A 23095-nucleotide genomic window follows, 5' to 3' on the forward strand; every position below is an offset into this window, starting at 1 on the left:
CTTTTCTACCCCAGCAATTCTCCTTCCTAACTCTAGCACACGAAGGGATTATAATCCGACCCAACCTTGGGATATTCTACGGTTGAAGTGCCGATTCAATGTACTCGGCCTTTGAATATTAAAAAATATATATATATGTGCTTGTTGACGTCCTCGCTGTCCCAATTGCTAGCACTAAACTGCGTTAGCCGACGTAAGCTGTCTCTTCACCATCACACAGGCATTTTTTTCCCTCTTTACTATAGATGGGGGGAGGGATAACTTCCGGTGTACTGCGCGGAATCGACGAAAGCGACAGTGTCTACAGCGAAGATGGCGCTGGCTCTCTGCAGTCTACTACCAGATTGAATTCTAGTAGTAGAATGGTTTTATCTGTGGCCGCGGCGGCCGCAGCTCGTCTCGCTTTTTACCCTAGTCTGTTATACAACGTGGTGCTGGAGAAGGTGTCTAGTCGGAAGTGGTTTCACAGGATCGATGAAACAATATTAGTGGGAGCACTGCCCTTCCGGGGCATGAGTCAACAGGTAAACGACGTACGCGTGCGCAGAGTGCGTGAGGTACCAGGGTCATCATGACACTTTGTACCCCCTGTTAGAAGAGCAATTAATTCCTGTATCCTCTTCCCTTCTGAACGGACGTTCTACCTCTGTTTAGACCAATATTTCACATTTTAAGAAGACCTGTGATCTACACGTTATTCCTATATCTGGAGAGGCCCTAGAATACTTTTTAAATTGTTGGGCCTTCTTCACTACCCCACATTCTGGTGCTTTAATCATTGACCGCATCTGGAAAGTTAATATTATTATATTATTAGCACCCTGCCCCTGAAGCTGCTTCTTATTTATACAGTATGTGGCCTTAGGTCCTAAATCTGAAAACAAACAAACCTTTTCTTCTCTATAACGTCTTTTTCTTGTCAGATCCCAGAGTGGGGGACTAAGGTCTCCAAATGGATTGATTTTGCATATTCTATGAGAGTAATGAACCTTACTTCTAAACCAGGGTATGTGAAGCTAATCTCAATCTCTCAGATTTACTGCTAACGCTTGCCATAGTACCAAACAGTACTTCCTTCTGGAGTTGATAGAATGTATAGGCAACTTATCAAAGTGTACTCCACAGGAACTCCAGGAGTTGGAAATTAAGCCAGTGCAGGGGAGACATCTACAGTCTTTGCCCTGAAAATGGCAAGGATAGTTCAAGATCAAGTATGCATATATCATATCATATGCTAGGAGTTTATCTTTGTTGGGCAGACTGGATGGACCATGCAGTCTATCTGCTGTCATATCCTATCTTACTATCTACATGAAAATTTGTAATCATGCCCGTGGGACCCAGCTTGACAGTGAATACTGCTGGTTTTTTTTTTCATTTCTTAGTATGTGAGGATCTCTCCACCTAATGCACAGAATAATCACTTGGCATTGGCACTTCTGTTATCAATGCTATCCTTATGATCTTCTCCTTTAGCATTCTATCTGGTTGGGTTTTTTTGCATTTAGCTGCTTATCACTTGGAATAGGAATGGCCCAGGTAATCAAAGCTTCTTCATTCTCCACAGTACTCTCAGAGTCAGAGCTGTTATAATGTTTACAATGGATGAGGAATGATACTTCCTCTGTATTTGTAGGGTAGTTTCTTTTCACTCAATATTGGTGTTACTTATTTCCCAAAGGTCCTTATTTACATTGTGTCAGATCATACCTTATAGAGAGGCTCCTCCTTGAGAGGTTTTTTTTTTTTTTTTTTAAATCAAACCCTGCCTCTGGTTGGAATGGGCTGCAGATAATGATTCTGGCATTGTTACATGCATCAGTGACATTCTACTAGTCTACCACAGTGTTGTGAAAAGTTTTTCTCCCCTCCTGCTTGCCCCTATTATTGCATATATGTCATGCTGAATGGGTTCTGATCTTTAAACAAAATATAATAATAGGCAGGGAACCTAAGTAAAAACATAACACAGTTTTTAAAATATTACTTTATTTAAGGAACAAGTTATCTAACACAAAGAGTAGGGTTAAATGGTCAGTATTCTCAATGGAGAAGGGTAATTAATGGGGTTCCCCAGGGGTCTGTGCTGGGACCACTGCTTTTTAACATATTTATAAATGACCTAGAGATAGGAGTAACTAGAGAGGTAATTAAATTTGCTGATAACACAAAGTTATTCAAAGTTAAATCACGAGAGGACCTTACGAGTCAGGGAGACTGGGCGTCAAAATGGCAGATGACGTTTAATGTGAGCAAGTGCAAAGTGATGCATGTGGGAAATAGGAACCCGAATTATAGCTATGTAATGCAAGGTTCCTCATTAGGAGTCACCGAATAAGAAAGGGATCTAGGTGTCATCAATGATATGTTGAAACCTTCTGCTCAGTGTGCTGCTGCGGCTAAGAAAGCAAATAGAATGTTAGGCATTATTAGGAAAGGAATGGAAAACAAAAATTAGGACATTATAATGCCTTTGTATTGCTCCATGATGCGACCGCACCTCGAATATTGTGTTCAATTCTGGTCACCGCATCTCAAAAAAGATATTGTGGTAATAGAAAAGGTACAGAGAAGGGTGACGAAAATGATAAAGGGGATGGCATGACTTCCCTATGAGGAACGGCTAATGTGGCTAGGGCTCTTCAGCTTGGAGAAAAGACAGCTGAGGGGGGATATGATAGAGGTCTATAAAATAATGAGTGGAGTGGAATGGGTAGACGTGAAGCTTCTGTTTACTCTTTCCAAAAATACTAGGACTAGCATGCGATGAAGCTACAAAGTAGTAAATTTAAAACGAATCAGAGAAATATTTCTTCACTCAACGTGTAATTAAACTCTGGAATTCATTGCCAGAGAATGTGGTAAAGGTGGTTAGCGGGGTTTAAAAAAGGTTTCAACTGCTTCCTAAAGGAAAAGCCCATAGACCATTATTAAAATGGATTTGGGGAAAATCCACTGCTTATTTCTGGGATAAGCAGCATAAAATGTTTTGTACTTTTTTGGGATCTTGCCAGGTATTTGTGACCTGGATTGGCCACTGTTGGAAACAAGATGCTGGGCTTGATGGACCCTTGGTCTGTCCCAGTATGGCAATACTTATGTACTATGTAACACCTATGTGAAAATTAACTATATATTCATATTTAAACCTATGGTTACTACAGTTCTTCCACACTGTATCTAAAAGACACAAAAAGCCATGTTTTCAATGATTTGCTGAACTTTTTCAAATCATTCTTCACTCTAATTTCCCTACTGGAAGAGCAGCCTAATAGTACAGTGGGTGATAACCAGGAGAAATGGGTTTGATTTCCACTGCAGCTCCTTGTGACCTGGGTAAGTCCCTTAAGCCTACATTGCCCTAGCTACAAAATTTAGGGGCCCCTTTTACTAAGCTGCACTAAAAGGTGTCCTACGCTATGATTAGTGTGTGGGTTTCCCTGCACACTGAGGCCACTTTTAGCACAGCTGTAAAATGACTGCATTTCCACTTTTCTTATTAACAGCCAGGCACTAATTTCTCAATTAGCACGTGGCCATCAGCATGTGAGTCCTTACCAACACCTATTTAGTTGGCAGAAAGGGCTCACATGCAGACCATGTGCTAATTGGTTGTCGTGCAGCAATGTAGCTGTGCAAACTAATTAGAGGTGGGCAAACCCCCAGCGCTAAAAAATAACATGCCAGAACTACTGCGGGATGCCTGAACACACCCCTTGGTAGTATATTTTGGCGCACAGGAACCATGCATTAGTGCTTATCACTGCTTAGTAAAAGGACCACTTATATTGTGAGCCTAATAGGGACAGACAATACCTGCATATAATATGTAAATCGCTTTGATTGTACCACAGAAAAACAGTATATCAAGTGAATTACCCTAGGCAAACTATTTCACCAGGTTGGTGCCATAACAGAAAACATCCTGCCCCTAAGTCTCCCTTCATTTCATGAACAGTTGAAATGCCCACTAAAAATCCTGACTGGATCTTTAAAGATTGTTTTGGCATATACTTCCTCAACTTGTACTCAAATATCTAAGATGATTCTCACTTAGAGTTCTAAATGTCAATACTAAGGGGCCCTTTTACTAAAAAGTATTAAGAAATGGGTTTAGCATGTTTTAACGTAGGATTTTCCTCACATGCTAAGCCTATTTTTAATACAGCCCAAAAAGAGGACTTTTTTTCCTTTTATGTCTGCAGGTCTGTGCTAATTTTTCCATTAGCACATGAGACCTGCAAAAATATTCATGTAGGAGCACTTACCACCTTTTATTTAGGAGGCACTAAATGCTCCATCATTAAGTCTGCATTATCTAATTAACCCATGCTAATGCAAACACAACGCTTCCTCACCCATTGCCCACCCATGACATGTCCTCTAATATTTTAAATTTAATTTTCTCTGAAATTGGTGATCAAAGAACAGTGTTGGAAAGAAGATCTGAGCTGCATGAGCTAGACTTGTTGAAATATTTAGTGTAGTTAACGCAAATAACAAATGATCCACAGAAGGATGGTAAAGGCTCAGTAATTTGAGCAAGTCTTTCAAAGCAGGATTACCACTAAAATGGCATTAATTAAAAAAAAAAAGTGGATTCCTTACAAGAAAAGTGACAGAATAGATAAATGGGAGGTGTTGGTTGCTTTAGATGAAAAGCTGAGAAAACTGTTACTATGCAATTAAATTCACAAAAAAAAAACCAATGGATCCAGGAACAATATATAGATACAATAATCTTTATTGAATCAAAGTATCAAAAACTGAACATAACCATGTTTTTATACATCTTTGTTGGGGGGGACTATAAGCAACAGATAAATAGCACAAAAATAATAATAAAATTCACAATAAATAATAATTATAAAAATCAATAAAATATAAATATGAGTGAAGGACAACAAACATAACTGACACAATGATTGGCTTACCAATAAGTAACATAATATTTATCTGTGGATTTCTGCAAACACGTGCTATCCCTATAAATTAGCAATTGAAGAGTTATACAGCAATACACCCGTCCTGATTATATACTGCTTATATACCTAAAGCTTAACATAAGAATTACTTGGTTAAAAAAAAAGATTTACCATCTTTGTGTGCGTTATTGCATCTGCAATTGCATTTGAGGTATAAAATCCTGAATGGAGTGAACGGTGTAAACATGAAACATATGGAAGGCCTAGTTAATACTCAACTGGCTAATTATCTCAAAAGATTTGATATTTTACATTGCTCCCAATTGGGATTTCAGGCTAATTTTAGCACTGAAACCACATTATGTACTTTATTATCAGAGATCAAAGTTTTGATAAGTGAGAGAAAGAAGGCGCTCATCATGCAGTTTGACCTGTGAAGCACATTTGATGATGTGGATCACAGGCTATTATTAACTCCCCTGTTTGCAAAGTGGCAGCCGCTAGTGCAGCTCTGTAAACGGGGTAATTGTTTTCAGCAACATTGGTATCATATTTAAATTGGTTTAGGGGTTTTCTCACTAGGAGAACAAATCTGGTTAAGATGAATGGGGCAGTCTGCTAAATGGGTGGCGGAGTGTGGTGGCCCGCAAGACTCACCACTGTCTCCTGTCTTGTCTTCACTGGGTTTTGAACTAGAGAAAGTAGGTTTTTGAATATTTATGTACAATGATGATATCAGTTTTAATTCCTACTTTCATTGATATTTTTGAGATCAAATAAAACATAGAAAGATGTGTTTCCTTAATTGTCTCTTGGATGGCCAAGTCAGCTGAAACTAAATAGTGCTAAAACAAAGTTTCTTCTGGTTGGGATGAAAGGGGCCGTTGTCCAGAAATACTCTTTTGTAAGTCAGAATCCTCTCTGAAGATTCTAGGTGTAATTCTCAGTCAAAATTTAAATTTGGAAGCTCATTGTTTTTGGTTGATGCACAGTCTTAGATGAATTTGAAAAAAATTAACTCAGGATAAATTTGGATTGATAGTACAAGCTCTAATACTATCTAAACTAGATTATTGTAATAGGAGGAGATTCTATATATGGAGCTGAAATCAGTGCCGACTAAGCATATTCTATAATCAAATTATAGAATATGCCTAAAACAAAGTACATCCATTTACACCAACAAAAATATGTCATAAATCCTGGCACATAGATTTATGTGCACTGGGCCATAGTCTATAACTATGCACATAAATTTCAGAATGCACATGAACCGCCCATTTCCCAACCTATAACTATGCCCCTTTTTGCCTGCGTTAGAATTTTGGCGCACTTGGGGGGGTGCTCATGCGCTTGATGAGGCTGGACGCATGAGTTAGGAGGTCTGCAGTTATCTCCTTCTAAAACACTATTTTTTTGATCTGGATTAATGATAAAGCTATATACTCACCTTACCATGGTTTCCCAGTGCCAAAGTAGCTTGATCATGCTTATGCAACAAATTCTGTATCGAAGTGAGCAAAGCAGGATCTGTTTCCTTCACCTCAGAAAACTAGAGATCTTAAAGATGACACTGGGGCCGACCCTGACATTGTGGCAAAGCCACAGGAAATTATTGATCTTCTATTAGAAAATACTAATTCGGTCAGGGAACTTAAAAACTAAGTTAACCAACTTAACTTGAAATTCATATTAATGGAAGAATGTATAACTGAAATGGAAGCCAGAATTAACGTGCTTGAAGACGTTACCGCCAAAAATAAAAACCTCCAAAAAACAATTATGAAATTACAAAATGAAATGGAGGATGCAAGTAACCGAAATAGAAGGAATAATATACGCATTTTTGGCATTCCTAAAACATCTGAGAAGAATAATTTGGTGAGTTTTCTGTAAACTCTTTTATTTTCTATTCTTTACTGCAGTTCAAACATGCTTTTGAAATTGAAAGGGCCCATTGTGTACCCACAAGGGATACTCCCTGGCTCCAAGTTTCCAAGGCCTATTGTGTGCAAACTGCTTCGCTTTCCTCAAGTGTTGGAAATTCTAACTGCTGCAAAATCCAAACACCCAGTCCTATGGAATGGTAACAAGATTGCAATTACCAGAGATTTTACTAAAAACACTGTAGATAAATGTAAATGAATTTGGCGCTTCATCCATGACTTAAGTCTTTAAATGCGAAGTATGGCCTATTTCCCCCGGCTATCATGAAAGTAACTTACTGCAACTTGACAAAATCATTTACAGATCCGAGTTTGCTGGAAAAATTTTTGGATGATCATCAATCGCAAGGGATGTCTAGAACTTGAATGTGCCAAAGAATTTATATTTGGATCTGAGTATAAATAGCATATATAGAGATACGTGTAGCTTCACTTCTTCCTCCACTTTTGCTCACGACCCCGTTTTTCTACCTCATCTGAGGGGCAGGTTTCTTTTATAATCTGATGTTTCTATTTTTTGTTATTGTTTTATTTGTTATGGCAAATATTAGGCTGCTAAGAATGTATATCTTTATTGCTTATGTGTTGCACATGTTGCTGGGAAATCTAATATCCTTTGTATATATTCTACCATATGATCTCTTTGATCACTTATATATATCAACTCATTTCTCATGTTGAATTCAGTTAATGTTTTGTCGTTAAATGTCAAGAGAGTGTCATACACAAATTACTACTATATTTTAAAAGCCTTCATCCTGCAGTAGTTTGTACAGGAAACTCATCTTTCTGTGAATGAGGCTAAAAAACTTTAACAAGACTGGGTACAAGACTGTTATTTTTCTTAGGCAGTCGGTAAGAAGAATGGAGTTGCCATACTCTTTGCAAAATCCTTTCAGTATCCTGTTTTTTTTCTCATCTCTGTGCAACTGAAGGCAGATGGATACTAGTTGTTCTCCAAATGGCGAACTGCAAAATTGCATTTGTGAAAGTCCATCTCTGGCCGTCTTCAAATCTAAGCTAAAAGCCCACCTTTTTATGCTGCTTTTAACTCCTAACCCTTATTCACTTGTTCAGAACCCTTATTTTATCATCCTCACTTTAACATTCCCTTATCTCGTTTGTCCTGTTTGTCTGTCCTAATTAGATTGTAAGCTCTGTCACTCAGGGACTGTCTCTTCATGTTCAAATGTACAGCACTGCGTACGTCTAGTAGTGCTATTGAAATGATAAGTAGTAGTAGTGTATGCTCCAAATGTAGACAACCCTTCTTTTTTAACTAATATCTCTTCACAACTTGCACTTCTTAATGTGGACCATATAAATTGTGGTATTGATATGAATCTTCCTCTGGATCCTGTTTGGATTGGAAATCCACAGTGAAATATAGGCTTCTTAAGCTCACGGATCCTCCTCATCACCTTCTGTCCACCTGGCATCTAGTTGACACTTGGAGATTACATCCTATGGATTTGGATTATACGTTTCACTCTATACCTCATGATTCATAGTCTAGAATAGACTATCTGTTTATTTCTAAATCATTGGTCTCTGTCCTACAAAATACTACTATTGAACCAATTCATATATCAGATCATGCCTATATCACGCTTTCTTTAAATCTACTCTCTATATTTCACAACGCAGTTGGAGATTTAACTCCATATTACTACAAGACACAACATTCTGTGAAAATATTATAAAATGGTCTAATTATTATTTTTCTAGTAATATGTCTGATGATGTAGATTATGTTTATATCTGGGATGCATATAAAGCATATCTGAGAGGTGAAATTATTAAATATAACTCTTTTATATTGCTAGATCTAATAAAGCTGAAATGGTAGAATTGGAAAAGGAAATTAAATGTTTAGAATCTGAGTATGTGCAACATTCAACTCATTCGCTTTTTATGAAACTACAAAAGCTCAAATTCTGCTTCAGTCAGAAACTGAGTCAATCTGCTGGCGTTATCCTTTTCTCTCAACAAGGAAACTATTATCATGGTTCAAACAAAGCAGGTAAAATGTTAGCACATTATTTAAAAGAGAAAAGAAAAACTAATCCTATAGCAGCTATTCAAAAGGATCCGAACACTCTCCTAACAAACAAACAAGATATTCGCCAATATTTTGTTGATTTTCATAAAGGCATTTATAAATCTCACAAAAATCCTTTTGACAATCAAATAACTGACTTTCTTAATAACTTGCATAAACCTGTGCTTTCTAAAAATAAAAAATCTGCTCTCAATAGTCCTATTATGTTGACAGAAATTAGTGCCGCTATTAAATCTTTAAAATCTGGTAAAACTCCTGGTAGTGATGGCTTTTCTATTGAATATTATAAATATTTTTCTATATATCTGTTTCCAAAATTGCTTACCTGTACAATCATTTTCTGGCTGTGAAAGAGAGTAAAGGTTCTTTTGCTGAGGCTAATATTATTATTCTAGAAAAACCTGGTAGAGATCTTTTGTTAGCTAAAAATTACAGGCCCATATCACTCCTAAGTTATGATTGTAATGTATATGCTAAAATTTTGTCTGAAAGGCTAACCAAGGTAATCTGTAAACTTATTCACCCTTCCCAAACTGGTTTTGTTAAAAATAGTCTGGCTTCTGATAATATGAGAATATTTTCTCATGTTATTTTTGTTGCACGCGCATTATCAATGCCTGCTTGTGTTATATCTTTAGACGCTGAAAAAGCTTTCGACTATATTGAATGGAAATTCTTATTCTCTGTATTGCAATGGTTTGATCTAGGTGATACTTTTATAAGCATGGTCAAAATACTTTACTCCAATGCCAAACTATCCATTAATGGCTCTCTTTCTATTCAATTTTCACTCTCGCGAGGTACAAGACAAGGCTGTCCTCTGTCCCCCATTCTCTTTATTATTGCCCTTGAACTGTTACTGATGCCCATCCGTTCATCTGAAACAATTCATGGTGTGAAAGTTGCAACCTCTTTAATTAAACTCTTTGCATATGCTGATGACGTTCTGTTGTATATTTCAGTACCAGATGTCTCAGTCCCTCAAGTTTTTCAATTACTTGAACATTTTAGCTCTCTTTCAGGGAATACAATAAACTGGACTAAAACGGAATTCTGTCCTCTTAATGCCTATTGTGTTGAAGACAATTTCCCCTCTATGCCTATTTGTTGGTGTTCTAATGGGATAAACTATTTGGGATTAATATTTACCTCTTCTCTTCAGGATACCATATCTGTAAATACGGCAAAGGTATGCAACTTAATAAAATCATCCCTCCATAAATGGTCCCCTCTGTTTCTCACCTGGTGAGGTACGTTGGCTACTATTAAAATGATGATCTCACCCCTAGTCTTCTATTTAACAAATATGTTTCCAGTGCAATTCCCTAAATCCTTTATTCGTGAAATTGAGAAAGTGCTTACTGTTTTCCTTTGGCAACATAAGACCCCCCCCCCCCCCCCTGTATAGCACTTCACAAATTAAAAGTGGACAAATGTAAAGGGGGTGTCAAGTTTCCGGATTTTGAAACATACAATCAAGTCTTATTAAGAGGAGCCACTTGGTGGATGGTGGACACTCCTGATGACAATTCCTCCCTTTGGCTTACAATTGAACCACAACTTTCCTTTCCATTACCCTTGAAAATTAGAATGAGTATTACTCCTTCTGGTAATATACTAGAGGATACCAATATACTTAATGACCTGATTCTTGGTGTTAAAAAGTTAGACTCTACTCAAAAGAACTCTATATTTTAGTCTAAGTATATGCCTATCTGGAATAATTCTAAAATCAAAATTGCTAACTTACCTATTTTTTGAGCTCTTGGATATCATTTGGTGTTCATTGCATAGGTGATTTAACTGGTGGACAACATGTATTATCCTTTCTATGTATACAATCTAAATTTTCTATTCCCAATACAGAATTTTATTATTGTTTACAATTACAATCAACATTGAGTAAGTTTTTATCCCTTTCTAATCTAATGGTGGATAATCCACATATATATTCTGTCTTTTCTGATGCTCTGCTTAAACGTAATCAATATCAGTAGTACCCCAAAAAACATTCATCAATGGAGGAGGCAATATATATAAATCTAAACCAACTGCCCAGCTCCTATAAAGTTAAATATTCATAGAAAGCAAAATAATCTTTTCAATAGCAGTATAGGATCAGTCAGAAGCGCATGACTCCACTTTTATGGCCCAAATTATTAAGCCAAACACAATTTAAAGTGGGCATGTATTCATCATTGATCTAAAGACTTTTGCTATCAAATATTTTTTATTTTTTTATATAGCGTATTCATCAAAATGTTACTTTTTATCAAAAATTCAATATCTTTCAGACAAAATCCAACTACTTAAAGAACTTCATCTTCTTTAGTTATCAGCCTTAGGTCTTCCATACGACAACACACATTGTGGCAAAGGAGACTTCTCATGCCAACACGAATCCATAAGTACATAAGTATTGCCATACTGGAACAGACCAAAGGTTCATCAAGCCCAGCATCCTGTTTCCAACAGTGGCCAATCCAGGTCACAAGTACCTGGCAAGATCCCAAAAAAGGAGGAGTGGCCTAGTGGTTAGGGTGGTGGACTCTGGTCCTATAGAACTGAGGGACTTAGTTCGATTCCCACTTCAGGCACAGGCAGCTCCTTGTGACTCTGGGCAAGTCACTTAACCCTCCATTGCCCCAGGTACAAATAAGTACCTGTATACAATATGTAAGCCACATTGAGCCTGCCATGAGTGGGAAAGCACGGGATACAAATGTAACAAAAATAAAAAAAATACTGCTTATCCCAGAAATAGTGGACTCCACAGTTTAATTACACATTGAGTGAAGAAACAATTTCTCCAATTCGTTTTAAATTTACTACTTGGTAGCTTCATCGCATGCCCCCCTAGTCCTAGTATTTTTGGAAAACATAAACGGACGCTTCACATCTACCCGTTCAAGTCTACTCATTATTTTATAGACCTCTATCATATCTCCCCTCAGTTGCCTTTTCTCCAAGCAGAAGAGCCGTAGCCACTTTAGCCTTTCCTCATAAGGAAGTCGTCTCATCCCCTTTATCATTTTTGTCACCCTTCTCTGCACCTTTTTAATTCCACTATATCTTTTTTGAAATGCGGTGACAAGAATTGAACACAGTATTCGAGGTGCGGTCGCATTATAACATCCTAATTTTTGTTTTCCATTCCTTTCCTAATAATACCTAACATTCTATTTGCTTTCTTAGCCGCAGCAGCACACTGAGCAGAAGGTTTCAACATATCAACGACGACACCTAGATCACTTTCTTGGTCTGTGACGCCTAACGTGGAACCTTGCATGACATAGCTATAATTTGGGTTCCTCTTTCTCACATGCATCACTTTGCACTTGCTCACATTAAATGTCATCTGCCATTTAGACGCCCAGTCTCCCAGTCTTGTAAGGTCCTCTTGTAATTTTTCACAATCCTCCCGCGATTTAACAACTTTGAATAACTTTGTGTCATCAGCAAATTTATTGACCTCACTAGTTACTCCCATCTCTAGGTCGTTTATAAATATGTTAAAAAGCAGAGGTCCCAGCACAGACCCCTGGGGAACCCCACTAACTACCCTTCTCCATTGAGAATACTGACTATTCAACTCTACTCTCCTTTTTCTATATTTTAAGCAGTTTTTAATCCACAATAGGACACTAACTCCTATCCCATGACTCTCCAATTTCCTCTGGAGGCTTTCATGAGGTACTTTTGTCAAACGCCTTCTGAAAATCCAGAAACACAATATAAACCGACTCACCTTTATCCACATGTTTGTTCACCCCTTCAAAGAAATATAGTAGATTGGTGAGGCAAGATTTCCCTTCATTAAATCCATATTGACTTTGTCTCATTAATCCATGCTTTTGAATATTTTTTGTAATTTTGTTCTTTATAATAGTCTCTACCGTTTTGCCCGGCACCGACGTCAGACTCACCAGTCTATAATTTCCCGGATCTCCTCTGGAACCTTTTTTAAAAATTGGCATTACATTGACCACCCTCCAATCTTCCGGTACCGTGCTCGATTTTAAGGATAAATTACATATTACTAACAATAGCTCCACAAGTTCATTTTTCAGTTCTAGCAGTACTCTGGGATGAATACCATCCGGTCCAGGAGATTTGCTACTCTTCAGTTTGTAGAACTGCCCCATTACATCCTCCAGGTTTATAGAGAATTCATTCAGTTTCTCCGACTTGTCAGCTTCGAATACCATTTCTGGCACTGGTATCTCATCCAAAACTTCCTCGGTGAAGACTGAAGCAAAGAATTCATTTAATCTCTCCACTACGGCTTTGTCTTCCCTGATCGCCTCTTTTACTCCTCAGTCATCTAGCGATCCAACCGATTCTTTTGCCGGCTTCCTGCTTTTAATATACCTAAAAAAGTTTTTACTATGTGTTTTTGCCTCCAATGCAATCTTTTTTTCAAAGTCCCTCTTAGTCTTCCTTATCAGTGCTTTGCATTTGACTTGACATTCCTTATGCTGTTTCTTATTATTTTCAGTCAGTTCCTTCTTCCATTTTCTGAAGGATTTTCTTTTAGCTCTGATAGCTTCCTTCACCTCACTTTTTGAACATTCCGGCTGTCGTTCGGTCTTCCGTCTTCCTTTTTTAATACGTGGAATATGTTTGGCCAGGGCTTCCAGGATGATGTTTTTGAACAGCATCCACGCCAGATGTAAATTTTTGACCCTCGCAGCCGCTCCTCTCAGTTCTTCTTAATTTATCATGGTCTCCTTTTTTAAAGTTAAACGCTAACGTATTTGATTTCCTATGTATACTTACTTCAAAGCTAATATCAAATTCGATCATATTATGATCACTATTATTAAGCGGCCCCAACACCATTACCTCCCGCACCAGATCATGCGCTCCACTAAGGACTAGGTCTAGACTTTTTCCTTCTCTAGTCAGCTCCTGTACCAGCTGCTCCATAAAGCAGTCCTTGATTTCATAAAGGAATTTTACCTCCCTAGTATGCCCTGATGTTACATTTACCCAGTCAATATCGGGGTAATTGAAATCACCCATTGTGTTGCCCAGTATGTTTGCATCCCTAATTTCCTTTAAAATTTCTAAATGCGTCTGTTCATCCTGGTCAGGCGGACGGTAGTACACTCCTATCACTATCCTTTTCCCCTTTATACATGGAATTTGAATCCATAGTGATTCCAAGAAGTGTTTTGTTTCCTGTAGAATTTTCAATCTATTTGATTCAAGGCTCTTGTTAATATACAATGCTACCTCTCCACCAATTTGATCCACTACTACTACTACTATTTAGCATTTCTATAGCGCTACAAGGCATACGCAGCGCTGCACAAACATAGAAGAAACAGTCCCTGCTCAAAGAGCTTACAATCTAATAGACAAAAAATAAATAAAGTAAGCAAATCACATTATCAGTACGATATAATTTGTACCCCAGTATGACAGTGCCCCACTGGTTATCCTCCTTCCACCAGGTCTCAGAGATGCCTATTATATCTAATTTTTCATATTCTAACTCTCCCATCTTTATTTCTTAGGCTCCTGGCATTCGCATATAGACATTACAAACTATGTTTGTTGTTCCTATTTACATCATGCTCAGTACTTGACAGTATTAATTTGCAGTCTTTTCTCTGCTTTTTATTTTTATTTCAGGACACCTGATCTGCTATGGTCTCTTTTGCAACCTCACTATCAGGATACCCTATCTTCCCTGTTTTGGTGATATCTTTGAATGATACCTCATCCCAAACCATGCACTTTTGAGCGACTGTCGGCCTTCCTCCATGTTTCGCTAAAAGCTGTATCAAGAACTGTCTCCTAAGAAGAAAGATAAAGTGTTAAATCTTTATGATAGACACAATCTTTTTCAATTCTTTTGACTGAAAATGTTACATCTAATATACCGCTATCAAACAGGCAGCATCTTCTTTTCACCGCAAAGTTTAAAAATGGCCGTGGCATTTTTTTTCTTTTATAGTTAAATCCCATCAGCTGTTTTGAATGGAGCACCAATCACATCACAGGAGCTTACTGTTCCCACCAATAACATCACAGCAACGTAATCCACTCAATTTCACGATTCAACCCCCCAGGGTTCACAGTGTGCAAGGTAAAGATCCAAAATTGCTCTCTATAATTCAGTAGTTTTTCAATATTTCCTCCCTCCCACTCCACTGATATATGATCTATAATTCGCCAACACAGATCAGAGATCTGATGGCCACATTTGATCCAATGTTGTATTAAAGGTGCTTCTGTTTTCTCTGTCAGAATCTGTGATTTATGTTAATTTAGACATATCTTCAATGCTTCTACCTACATAAATTTTGTTACAGTGACACTGGATGGTGTACATAACGCTTGTTTTGAGCATCGAGATCTTCTATTATCTAACCAAACACGAGATGAGGAAAATGAAGAAAATTTGATATGTGTTTTGCCTTTTTCATCTTTCTCTAAATATATAGTACAATCAATTTGACACATTGGTATATTTTGCAGATGGAAGACGTTTTTGAGAATAAACCTATGATTGCCTTTTCCAGAACTAGGAATATAGGTGAACTGTTATCTTCGAAAAAGAAGAAAATGGTGCAGAGAGAATGGATATTTCTCAACAGTTGCCCTGTGGACATTGTCAGTGGTGTTCACAATTGTTAGCTGGATCATCGTGGATGGATCCCCAGACTAAACAAATTATTAAATCACGGGGAATAACAGATTGTTCATCTTCGATGGTGGTGTATACCATCCAGTGTCCTTGTGACAAAATTTATGTAGGTAGAAGTAAACGAGCAGTGAAGATACGTCTAAATGAATATAAATCACAGATTCTGACTGAGAAAATAGAAGCACCTTTAGTACAACATTGGATCAAATGTGGTCATCAGATCTCTGATCTGCATTGGCGAATTATAAATCATATATTAGAGGGGTGGGAGAGAGGAAATATTGAAAAACTACTGTATTATAGAGAGCAATTTTGGATCTTTACCTTGAACACTGTGAACCCTGGGGGGGTTGAATCATGAAACTGAGTAGATGACATTGCTGTGATGTTATTGGTGGGAACAGTAAGCTCCTGTGACGTGATTGGTGCTCCATTCAAAACAGATGATGGGATTTAACTATAAAAGAAAAAAACATTGCAGCCATTTTTAAACTTTGCAGTGAAAAGAAGATGCTGCCTGTTTGATAGCGGTATATTGGATGTAAAGTTTCCAGTCAAAAAGAATTGAAAAAGATTGTGTCTATCATAAAGAGGTAATGCTTTATCTTTCTTCTTAAGAGATGGTCCTTGATACAGCTTTTAGCGAAACATGGATTCGTGTTGACATGAGAAGGCTCCTTTGTCACAATATGTGTTGTCTGATGGAAGACCTAAGGCTGATAACTAAAAAATTATAGAACTGAAGAACTAAAGAAGATGAAGTTCTTTAAGTAGTTGGATTTTGTCTGAAAGATATAGAATTTTTGATAAAAAAGTAAATTTTTGATGAATATGCAATATAAAAAAATAAAAAATGTTTGATAGCAAAAGTCTTTGGATCAATGACATACATGCCCACTTTAAATTGTATTTGGCTGTATATTTTGGGCCATAAAAGTGGAGTCATGTGCTTCTGACACCCTATTCTCAATTTAAGAAGTTCAGCGCACTTCATTACAAAATACGCTTAGTGAGTTGTGCGCGTAAATTCTAATTGGTGCCAATGAATATGCATGAACTTGATTTGCATACGCTGCTTCCATTATATGCAAATCTCTTCATGCATATTTATTGTGGATATCCTGAAAATCTGACTGGCAAGGTGTACTCCAGAACTGGACTTAGGAAACACAGCATTAAAGCACCTTAATAAAAGGACACCTATGTTAAGCTCTATTGGTTGGTAGGATTTCTTTTAAATTGTGTTGTTTAGTACTTAAGATTATCCATGGGGTTGCACCATCTTATATGTTCTCATTGATGATTACAGTTTTGTATTTCAGATATGGTACTTGTAACTCTGTAAAGTTAGCATTTCCATCATGTAAGGGTCTCAAATTTAAGGGAATCCTTTTTACCCTCTTTTCAAACCAGGCAACCAAATTTTGGAATACTCTGCCTGTATATGCAGGTTCCATGATTTTTCCTTGGGCTGTTAAGGCTATTTTATTTAATAATCATATACTTTCTAAATAATGTTTACGGTATATATATCCTAGATGTTATTGCTGGTTCTCTTTGCACTATGTAATCTGCCTCAAACTAAGACTTGATGTAGGCAGAATACAAGTGACAGGTAATGTAAAAAAAATCAATTGTTTACTCTTTCAAAATGTACTAAAAGACTAGGATACACTCCATAAAGTTACATAGTAGCACATTTTAAAATAACATGGGGAAAAATATTTTTCACTCAACATACTGGAACTCACTGCCAGAGTAAGTGGTAAAAGCAGTTAATGCAGCTGGGCTTAAAAAAGGGTTGGATAAATTCCTGAAGGAAAAATCTATAAACTGTTATTAGGAGGAAAGGCACTGCTTATTCCTGAGGTTAAGTAGCATAGTATCTTGCCACATTTTGGAACTCTACCAGGTACTTGTGACCTGGACTGCCCATTATTTGACCCAGGATATTGGACTAGAAGAATACTTGGTCTGACCCAGTAGGTTAACAAAGGGGAAACCTATGAGATTTCCCTATAAGCAATCTTGCTGCCGCCTCATTTTGTGCCAGCTGGATATGTCTAATCAAGCAGCAGCTTAGGGAGACCCAATATCAAGGCATTAATTATAGTAATCCAATGTAGATAGAATAACTGACACAACTACAGTTGTCAGAGCTTGCAAGCTCTAATAAAGCTTTATTTATTTATTTTTTGTTACATTTGTACTCATGGCAGGCTCAATGCGGCTTACATGGGGCAATGGAGGGTTAAGTGACTTGCCCAGAGTCACAAGGAGCTGCCTGTGCCTGAAGTGGGAATCGAACTCAGTTCCTCAGGACCAAAGTCCACCACCCTAACCACTAGGCCACTCCTCTTTAGTCCTGTAGCCCATTGACACTTTCTTTATGCAGTCCTTACCAACTCCTGCATTTAAGAACTGAAATCAATACCCCTAAATCTCACACACTATGATTTTTTTTGTTGACCATATATCTTCCCATCCAATTTCAAACTCCACATTCATTTATCCAACCAACCCATTTGATTTAGACTATATCAATATCTCTTTCAAATCATGACAGATTCTTCTTAAGAAAGAGACATCCCTTTTCAAAAGAATAATCAACTGCATCTCATCAGCATATATACAACCTTCCCTCTAAAGCTCGCTGTACATATAACCTCACCCAGTGGTTGCAAAAAAATATAGAGCAATAGTGGCAAGAGGGTTGATTTCTGGGGCTCCCCAACCTCACTATCTTTCCAAAAGGAACGATCTTCTTGCACTCTAAAATTTCTATCCTGTAGAAATTAAGAGATCCATTTTAAAAACATCCTAACCTAGTCCTACCTTAAGTAACTCATGTTGTACTAAATCAAATGTTGCTGAAAGACCTAACAATACCAATAGCACTTCCTCCCTCAAAGCCCAACAATTTAATATAAAGTATTATTTCAGACTTTCAAATTTACTGCTAACACTTGCTGTAGTACTTGCATTTTCTTCGAGGAGCAAGAGACACTTGACCTGGTTGCCTTCAAGATTCTTCACCTCTACGTTTTGTCTCTTACAGTTAGTAGAAGAAGAGAATGTGCGAGGGGTGATCACCATGAACGAGGAGTATGAGACCTGGTTGTGGTGTAACACTGCTGAGGTGAGAGAGCCAAGGCTCCAAGAGGTCCTAGTTCACTGCAGCAGGGGCTACACAGAAACATCTTGGTAAAATAAGACTGAACTATAAAAATATCTACTATAATAAAAAGCACCTCCAACGTTCTGAAGCTGACTCCGTGGCTTCAGTGAAGGGTTTGTAACATTCGTAAGTCTGTCACATCTCTCTCTGCCCAGCCCTCGCGGGTAATCAGAAGGCAGAACTGCGGGAACGAACTCACCTCCAGCGTTCTGAAGCTGACTCCGTGGACGGCCAGGGCTTTCAATAACGCTGCCGCCGCTTCCACAGAGCTAATCTGGGGACAGGAGAATCACAGGGTGGCTGGAGGGGGGGGGGCAGGGGACACAGGACAATCGCTGGGTGGTTGGAGGGGGGGCAGGGGAGAGGAGAATTGCTGCATGGCTGGAGGAGGGGGCACGGGAGACAGGAGAATCGCTGGGTGGCTGGAGGTGGGGCAGGGGAGACAGGAGAATAGCTGGGTGGCTGGAGGGGGCAGGGGAGACGAGAATCGCTGGGTGGCTGGAGGGGGGGCAGGGGAGAGAGGACAATCACACACTCTCACACAGACACACTCGCACCCAGTCTCACTCTCTCTCTGTCACACACACACACTCGCACGGTGCTGCCAACTACACAGAGGGGGGGAGAGGCAGGGGGTCCTGAGACAACAGGGGAGGGGGTCCTCAGAGGGGGGAGGGGATTCTGAGACCAGAGGGGGGAGGGGGTCCTCAGACCACAGAGGGAGGGGGGAAGTATCTCTGTCACACACACACAGTCAGTGTCTTTCTCTCAATCTCACACAGAGGCATATTTTCAAAGCACTTTGGGAGGCTAAGTTCCATAGGTTTCTATGGAACTTTGGGAGGCTAAGTGCTTTGAAAATGAGCCTCAATGTCTCTCACTGTATCACATTCACTCTCTATGTGTCACACAGTCACTCCCACACTCGGTCTCACAGAGAGTCTGTGTATCGCACACATACTCTCTCACACTGTCTCGCACACACTCTGTCACACACAGTGTGTGTGAAACACACTCTCTCACAGTCACTGTGTCTCACATACGCACTCGCACACACTCTCATTCAAACACACACACTCTCTCTCTCACAGACACACTCACTCCCAGACTCACTCTCTCTCATACACAGTCACTCTCACACACTCTCTCAAACATACACACTCCGAGGAAAACCTTGCTAGCGCTCGTTTCATTTGTGTCAGAAACAGGCCTTATTTACTAGTATCAAACATATAAACGGGGAGTGACCGTACTCACTCGCAAATGCGCAGTAGAGACTTCCCTCTCTGCCCCGCCCCTGCTTCAACACGGGGGCGGGACAGAGAGGGAAGTCTCTACTGGCATGCTTCAGACGTGGGAACCGCTCCCCCTCCCCCCCGGAGTTGCCGCCGCCCCTCCACCCGGCCCGAGCAGCACTGTAAACTTACATCAGCACGCAGCAGCAGGCACATCAGCAAAGCTGCCATCGGGCTTCCTTCTCTGCCTTTGTCCCGCCCTCGCCGACATTACGTCACACGAGGGCGGGACACAGGCAGAGAAGGAAGCCCGCCCCGACGGCAGCTTTGCTGATGTGCCTGCTGCTGCGTGCTGATGTAAGTTTACAGTGCTACTCGGGCCGGTGGAGGGGCGGCGGGTGGCGGTGATTCGGAACCCCCCCATTCCAAAAGTCAACAGCTAGTATATATATATTTAAACAAATAAGTCGTAATGCTGAAGTTTAAGCAATTAGGATTTCTTATATTTTATTTATGTGTGATACGACATTCCTCCGGATTCCAGGGTTGTAAATGTTGCTTTGCTTTTAGTCTCACTAACAAGTTTCTTACTCAGGAGAAGATTCAGCACTCACTGCTGCAGTTTGGTTGCATGAATGCTTTCTCTAAGCAGCCCATGAAGTCAGAAACTGAGATATAACAGCTTTTTATGAGAAACAGGATTTAAAGGGGGGGGGGGGGAATCTTATTTAACTGCATTGCTACCTAAATCCTCCTCTTTTTCCTGTTTGTCCCTTTCAAAGTTTCTCTCTTTCATTCCTATACTGCAAGATTCAAGGATCTATCTAGTCCCTCTCTATCTTTTTGTTTCTTTCTGCAAGTGTGGAAAGACTTCTGGTACACTATTATCCCCTGACCCTTTTTGTCCCATGAAACAGAGATGGGAAGGCACTTAGGGGGAAAATTCTATAAATGCTGCTGGAAAAGATTGTGCCCTGTATAGAATAGTGCTTCATGTCAATTCCCACACCCAACTCTGGGTACCAGACCTAAACCTGCTGAACCCTGATGTATATCTCAGCACTCAAGTTGGGCGGGGAGACACATTATTCTATAACACTATGCGCAATTTTTTGGAATGGTCCTGTCCATGCCTCTTCCATGGCTACATTCCCTTTTGGGTTGCATACTAGGGGATTTAGGTGCCCAGATGCGCATGCAGATTCTAATTGGTGCTAATTAACATCAATCATTGGTTTTAGCATCCAATTATTGATGGTTTAATAGCTCATTAGCCAATTAAGTTGTGCACATACCTTGGAAATATGCCCCTATCTGAGCACCATATATAGAATCTGGAGCTTAGATACTTGGGTTCCCTCACCTTGTGTGTCAGTTTCATTCCAAGGGAAGTACTTGGTGCGCTCTGTTTCATGTTGTATTGAGGGTACTAGGTGGTCTCAGTTTCTACCCCTTCTCTCTGTCTCATGTTGCAGGAGTGGCAAGCACTGGGTGTTGAGCAGCTGCGTCTCAGCACTGTAGACCTGACAGGAGTTCCCACACTTGAGAATTTAGAGAAAGGTGTGAAGTTTGCATTAAAACACCGGCAACATGGGAACAGTGTTTATATTCACTGCAAGGCTGGACGTTCTCGTAGTCCCACCATGGCAGCAGCATATTTGATAGTGGTAAGAGTTCATCTCTCCATCTGTTCATTTTCCTGAGCTGGTGGAGCTTTCAAATCCATTGCTCCTTCCTGCTAGCTGGCTGTGCAGCTTCAGTAGTTTACTGTACTGTTGTTTCTCCCTGCTGTTGTGCAAATCAGCAACGGATATCTCTCTTACTCACCACTGTTTTTCATGCAGCTATTTCACAGCCCATCCTGTTCTGAGCTTTTTGGACCTACACACTGGGACCCCTTCTTTCCCCTCTGCTCTACTCTCTTTATCTTTCTGTTTGTGGGTACCTCTCACCAAAGAAAATTATTAATTTTCAGGTAAACAAGTGGAGCCCCCAGGAGGCCATCAGATTCTTAGCCAACATTCGCCCTCATATCCTGGTAAGACAAGGTCAACTGCAAGCCCTGGAGAAGTTTTACTGTACTGAATCTAAGCAGTGGAGAGGCTGAATTAGACATGAGAAGACTCAGGATCCAGCAAAGAAGCCTTCAATACCTGCTGCACGCACTAAAGTAAATCTCACAGGCAGGCATGTCTACCTGAAGCTGCTGCTTTCAAACCCTAGGTTAATAGGACCTAAAGGACTGTGGGTAATGAACCAAACTCCTTTGTTTGCAAACAGCAATATGCCTGCCAGTGTAAATAAATCCTTTGTAAGGTACAGTTTCTCTGGGAAAGTTTGAGTACTATGATGTCATCAGTTTCATTTGTTGAAAAGAAAACAGGTTTCTGAATGTCAAGTGCAATATCTCCAAAGTTCATAGGATTGGTTGAATTGATGAAAGCCTCCCTTATTGTACTGTCACTACATAATCTTTAAAAGAACCAGAAAAGAGATAAAGGTGAAAGGGCAGAAATGTAAAATTCCAAAGTCTCTATTTAGAGGGTCCGTTTAAAAATAAGGCACATCAACTGCTACCCCTTACTGCTCAAATGTGGTAGACAGTTTTGTGCTCTTTTAGCAGTTAGCATGTGCTAATTTACACGTTAAGGGCATTTTATGTTAGGGTGGGGCATGGGAAAGGATAGTATATTGCAGTTCACTTACAGCACACACTGTGTTTACAATTATGCAGTCAGTATGGCTCCACTTAGTGCCTCCTAAATAAGATGCGCTAAGCGCATCTGTGCTAACTGCAACAAGGATAGCTTAATGGATGTATATATATATATATATTTTTATTTAAAATAATTCACAAGTCAATACACTTGCAACAGAAACATGAATCCAAAATCAAATGGAAGAAAAACATTAGAACAAAATAAAAATTTTTAATCGCGATAAAAATTTTCAAATGGGCACCATCTCCCTTCCTCCCCTCCATGGGCCCTATCTCCTCCTCTCTCTTCCCTTCCCCTCCATGGGCACCAAATCATCCCCTTCCTCCATTCATGACCACCATTGTTTCCCTTCTCTTTCCTCCCCTCCCATC

General features: G+C 39.3%; 1 protein-coding gene across 1 annotated transcript; it reads left to right on the top strand.

Moving 5' to 3' along the window:
* The first annotated feature begins 290 nt into the window (after positions 1 to 290).
* LOC115467981 (phosphatidylglycerophosphatase and protein-tyrosine phosphatase 1-like) lies at positions 291 to 22348 on the top strand. The gene is made up of 4 exons (XM_030199490.1): positions 291 to 524; positions 18650 to 18730; positions 21480 to 21671; positions 21980 to 22348. The coding sequence occupies exons 1-4, from the start codon at positions 363 to 365 to the stop codon at positions 22109 to 22111; spliced, it is 567 nt and encodes a 188-aa protein (XP_030055350.1). The 5' UTR covers positions 291 to 362; the 3' UTR covers positions 22112 to 22348.
* The last annotated feature ends 747 nt before the right edge of the window (positions 22349 to 23095 follow it).

The sequence above is a fragment of the Microcaecilia unicolor genome, chromosome 4, assembly GCF_901765095.1.
Source record: "Microcaecilia unicolor chromosome 4, aMicUni1.1, whole genome shotgun sequence".
NCBI lineage: Eukaryota > Metazoa > Chordata > Amphibia > Gymnophiona > Siphonopidae > Microcaecilia > Microcaecilia unicolor.

Bases quoted from the DNA above. Each gene is read 5' to 3' on its own strand.
- LOC115467981 (XM_030199490.1), top strand. From the start codon at position 363: ATGGTTTTATCTGTGGCCGCGGCGGCCGCAGCTCGTCTCGCTTTTTAC. The intron at 525-18,649 runs GTAAACGACGTA...TGTCTCTTACAG, and splicing joins TCCGGGGCATGAGTCAACAG to TTAGTAGAAGAAGAGAATGT. The intron at 21,672-21,979 runs GTAAGAGTTCAT...ATTAATTTTCAG, and splicing joins CAGCAGCATATTTGATAGTG to GTAAACAAGTGGAGCCCCCA.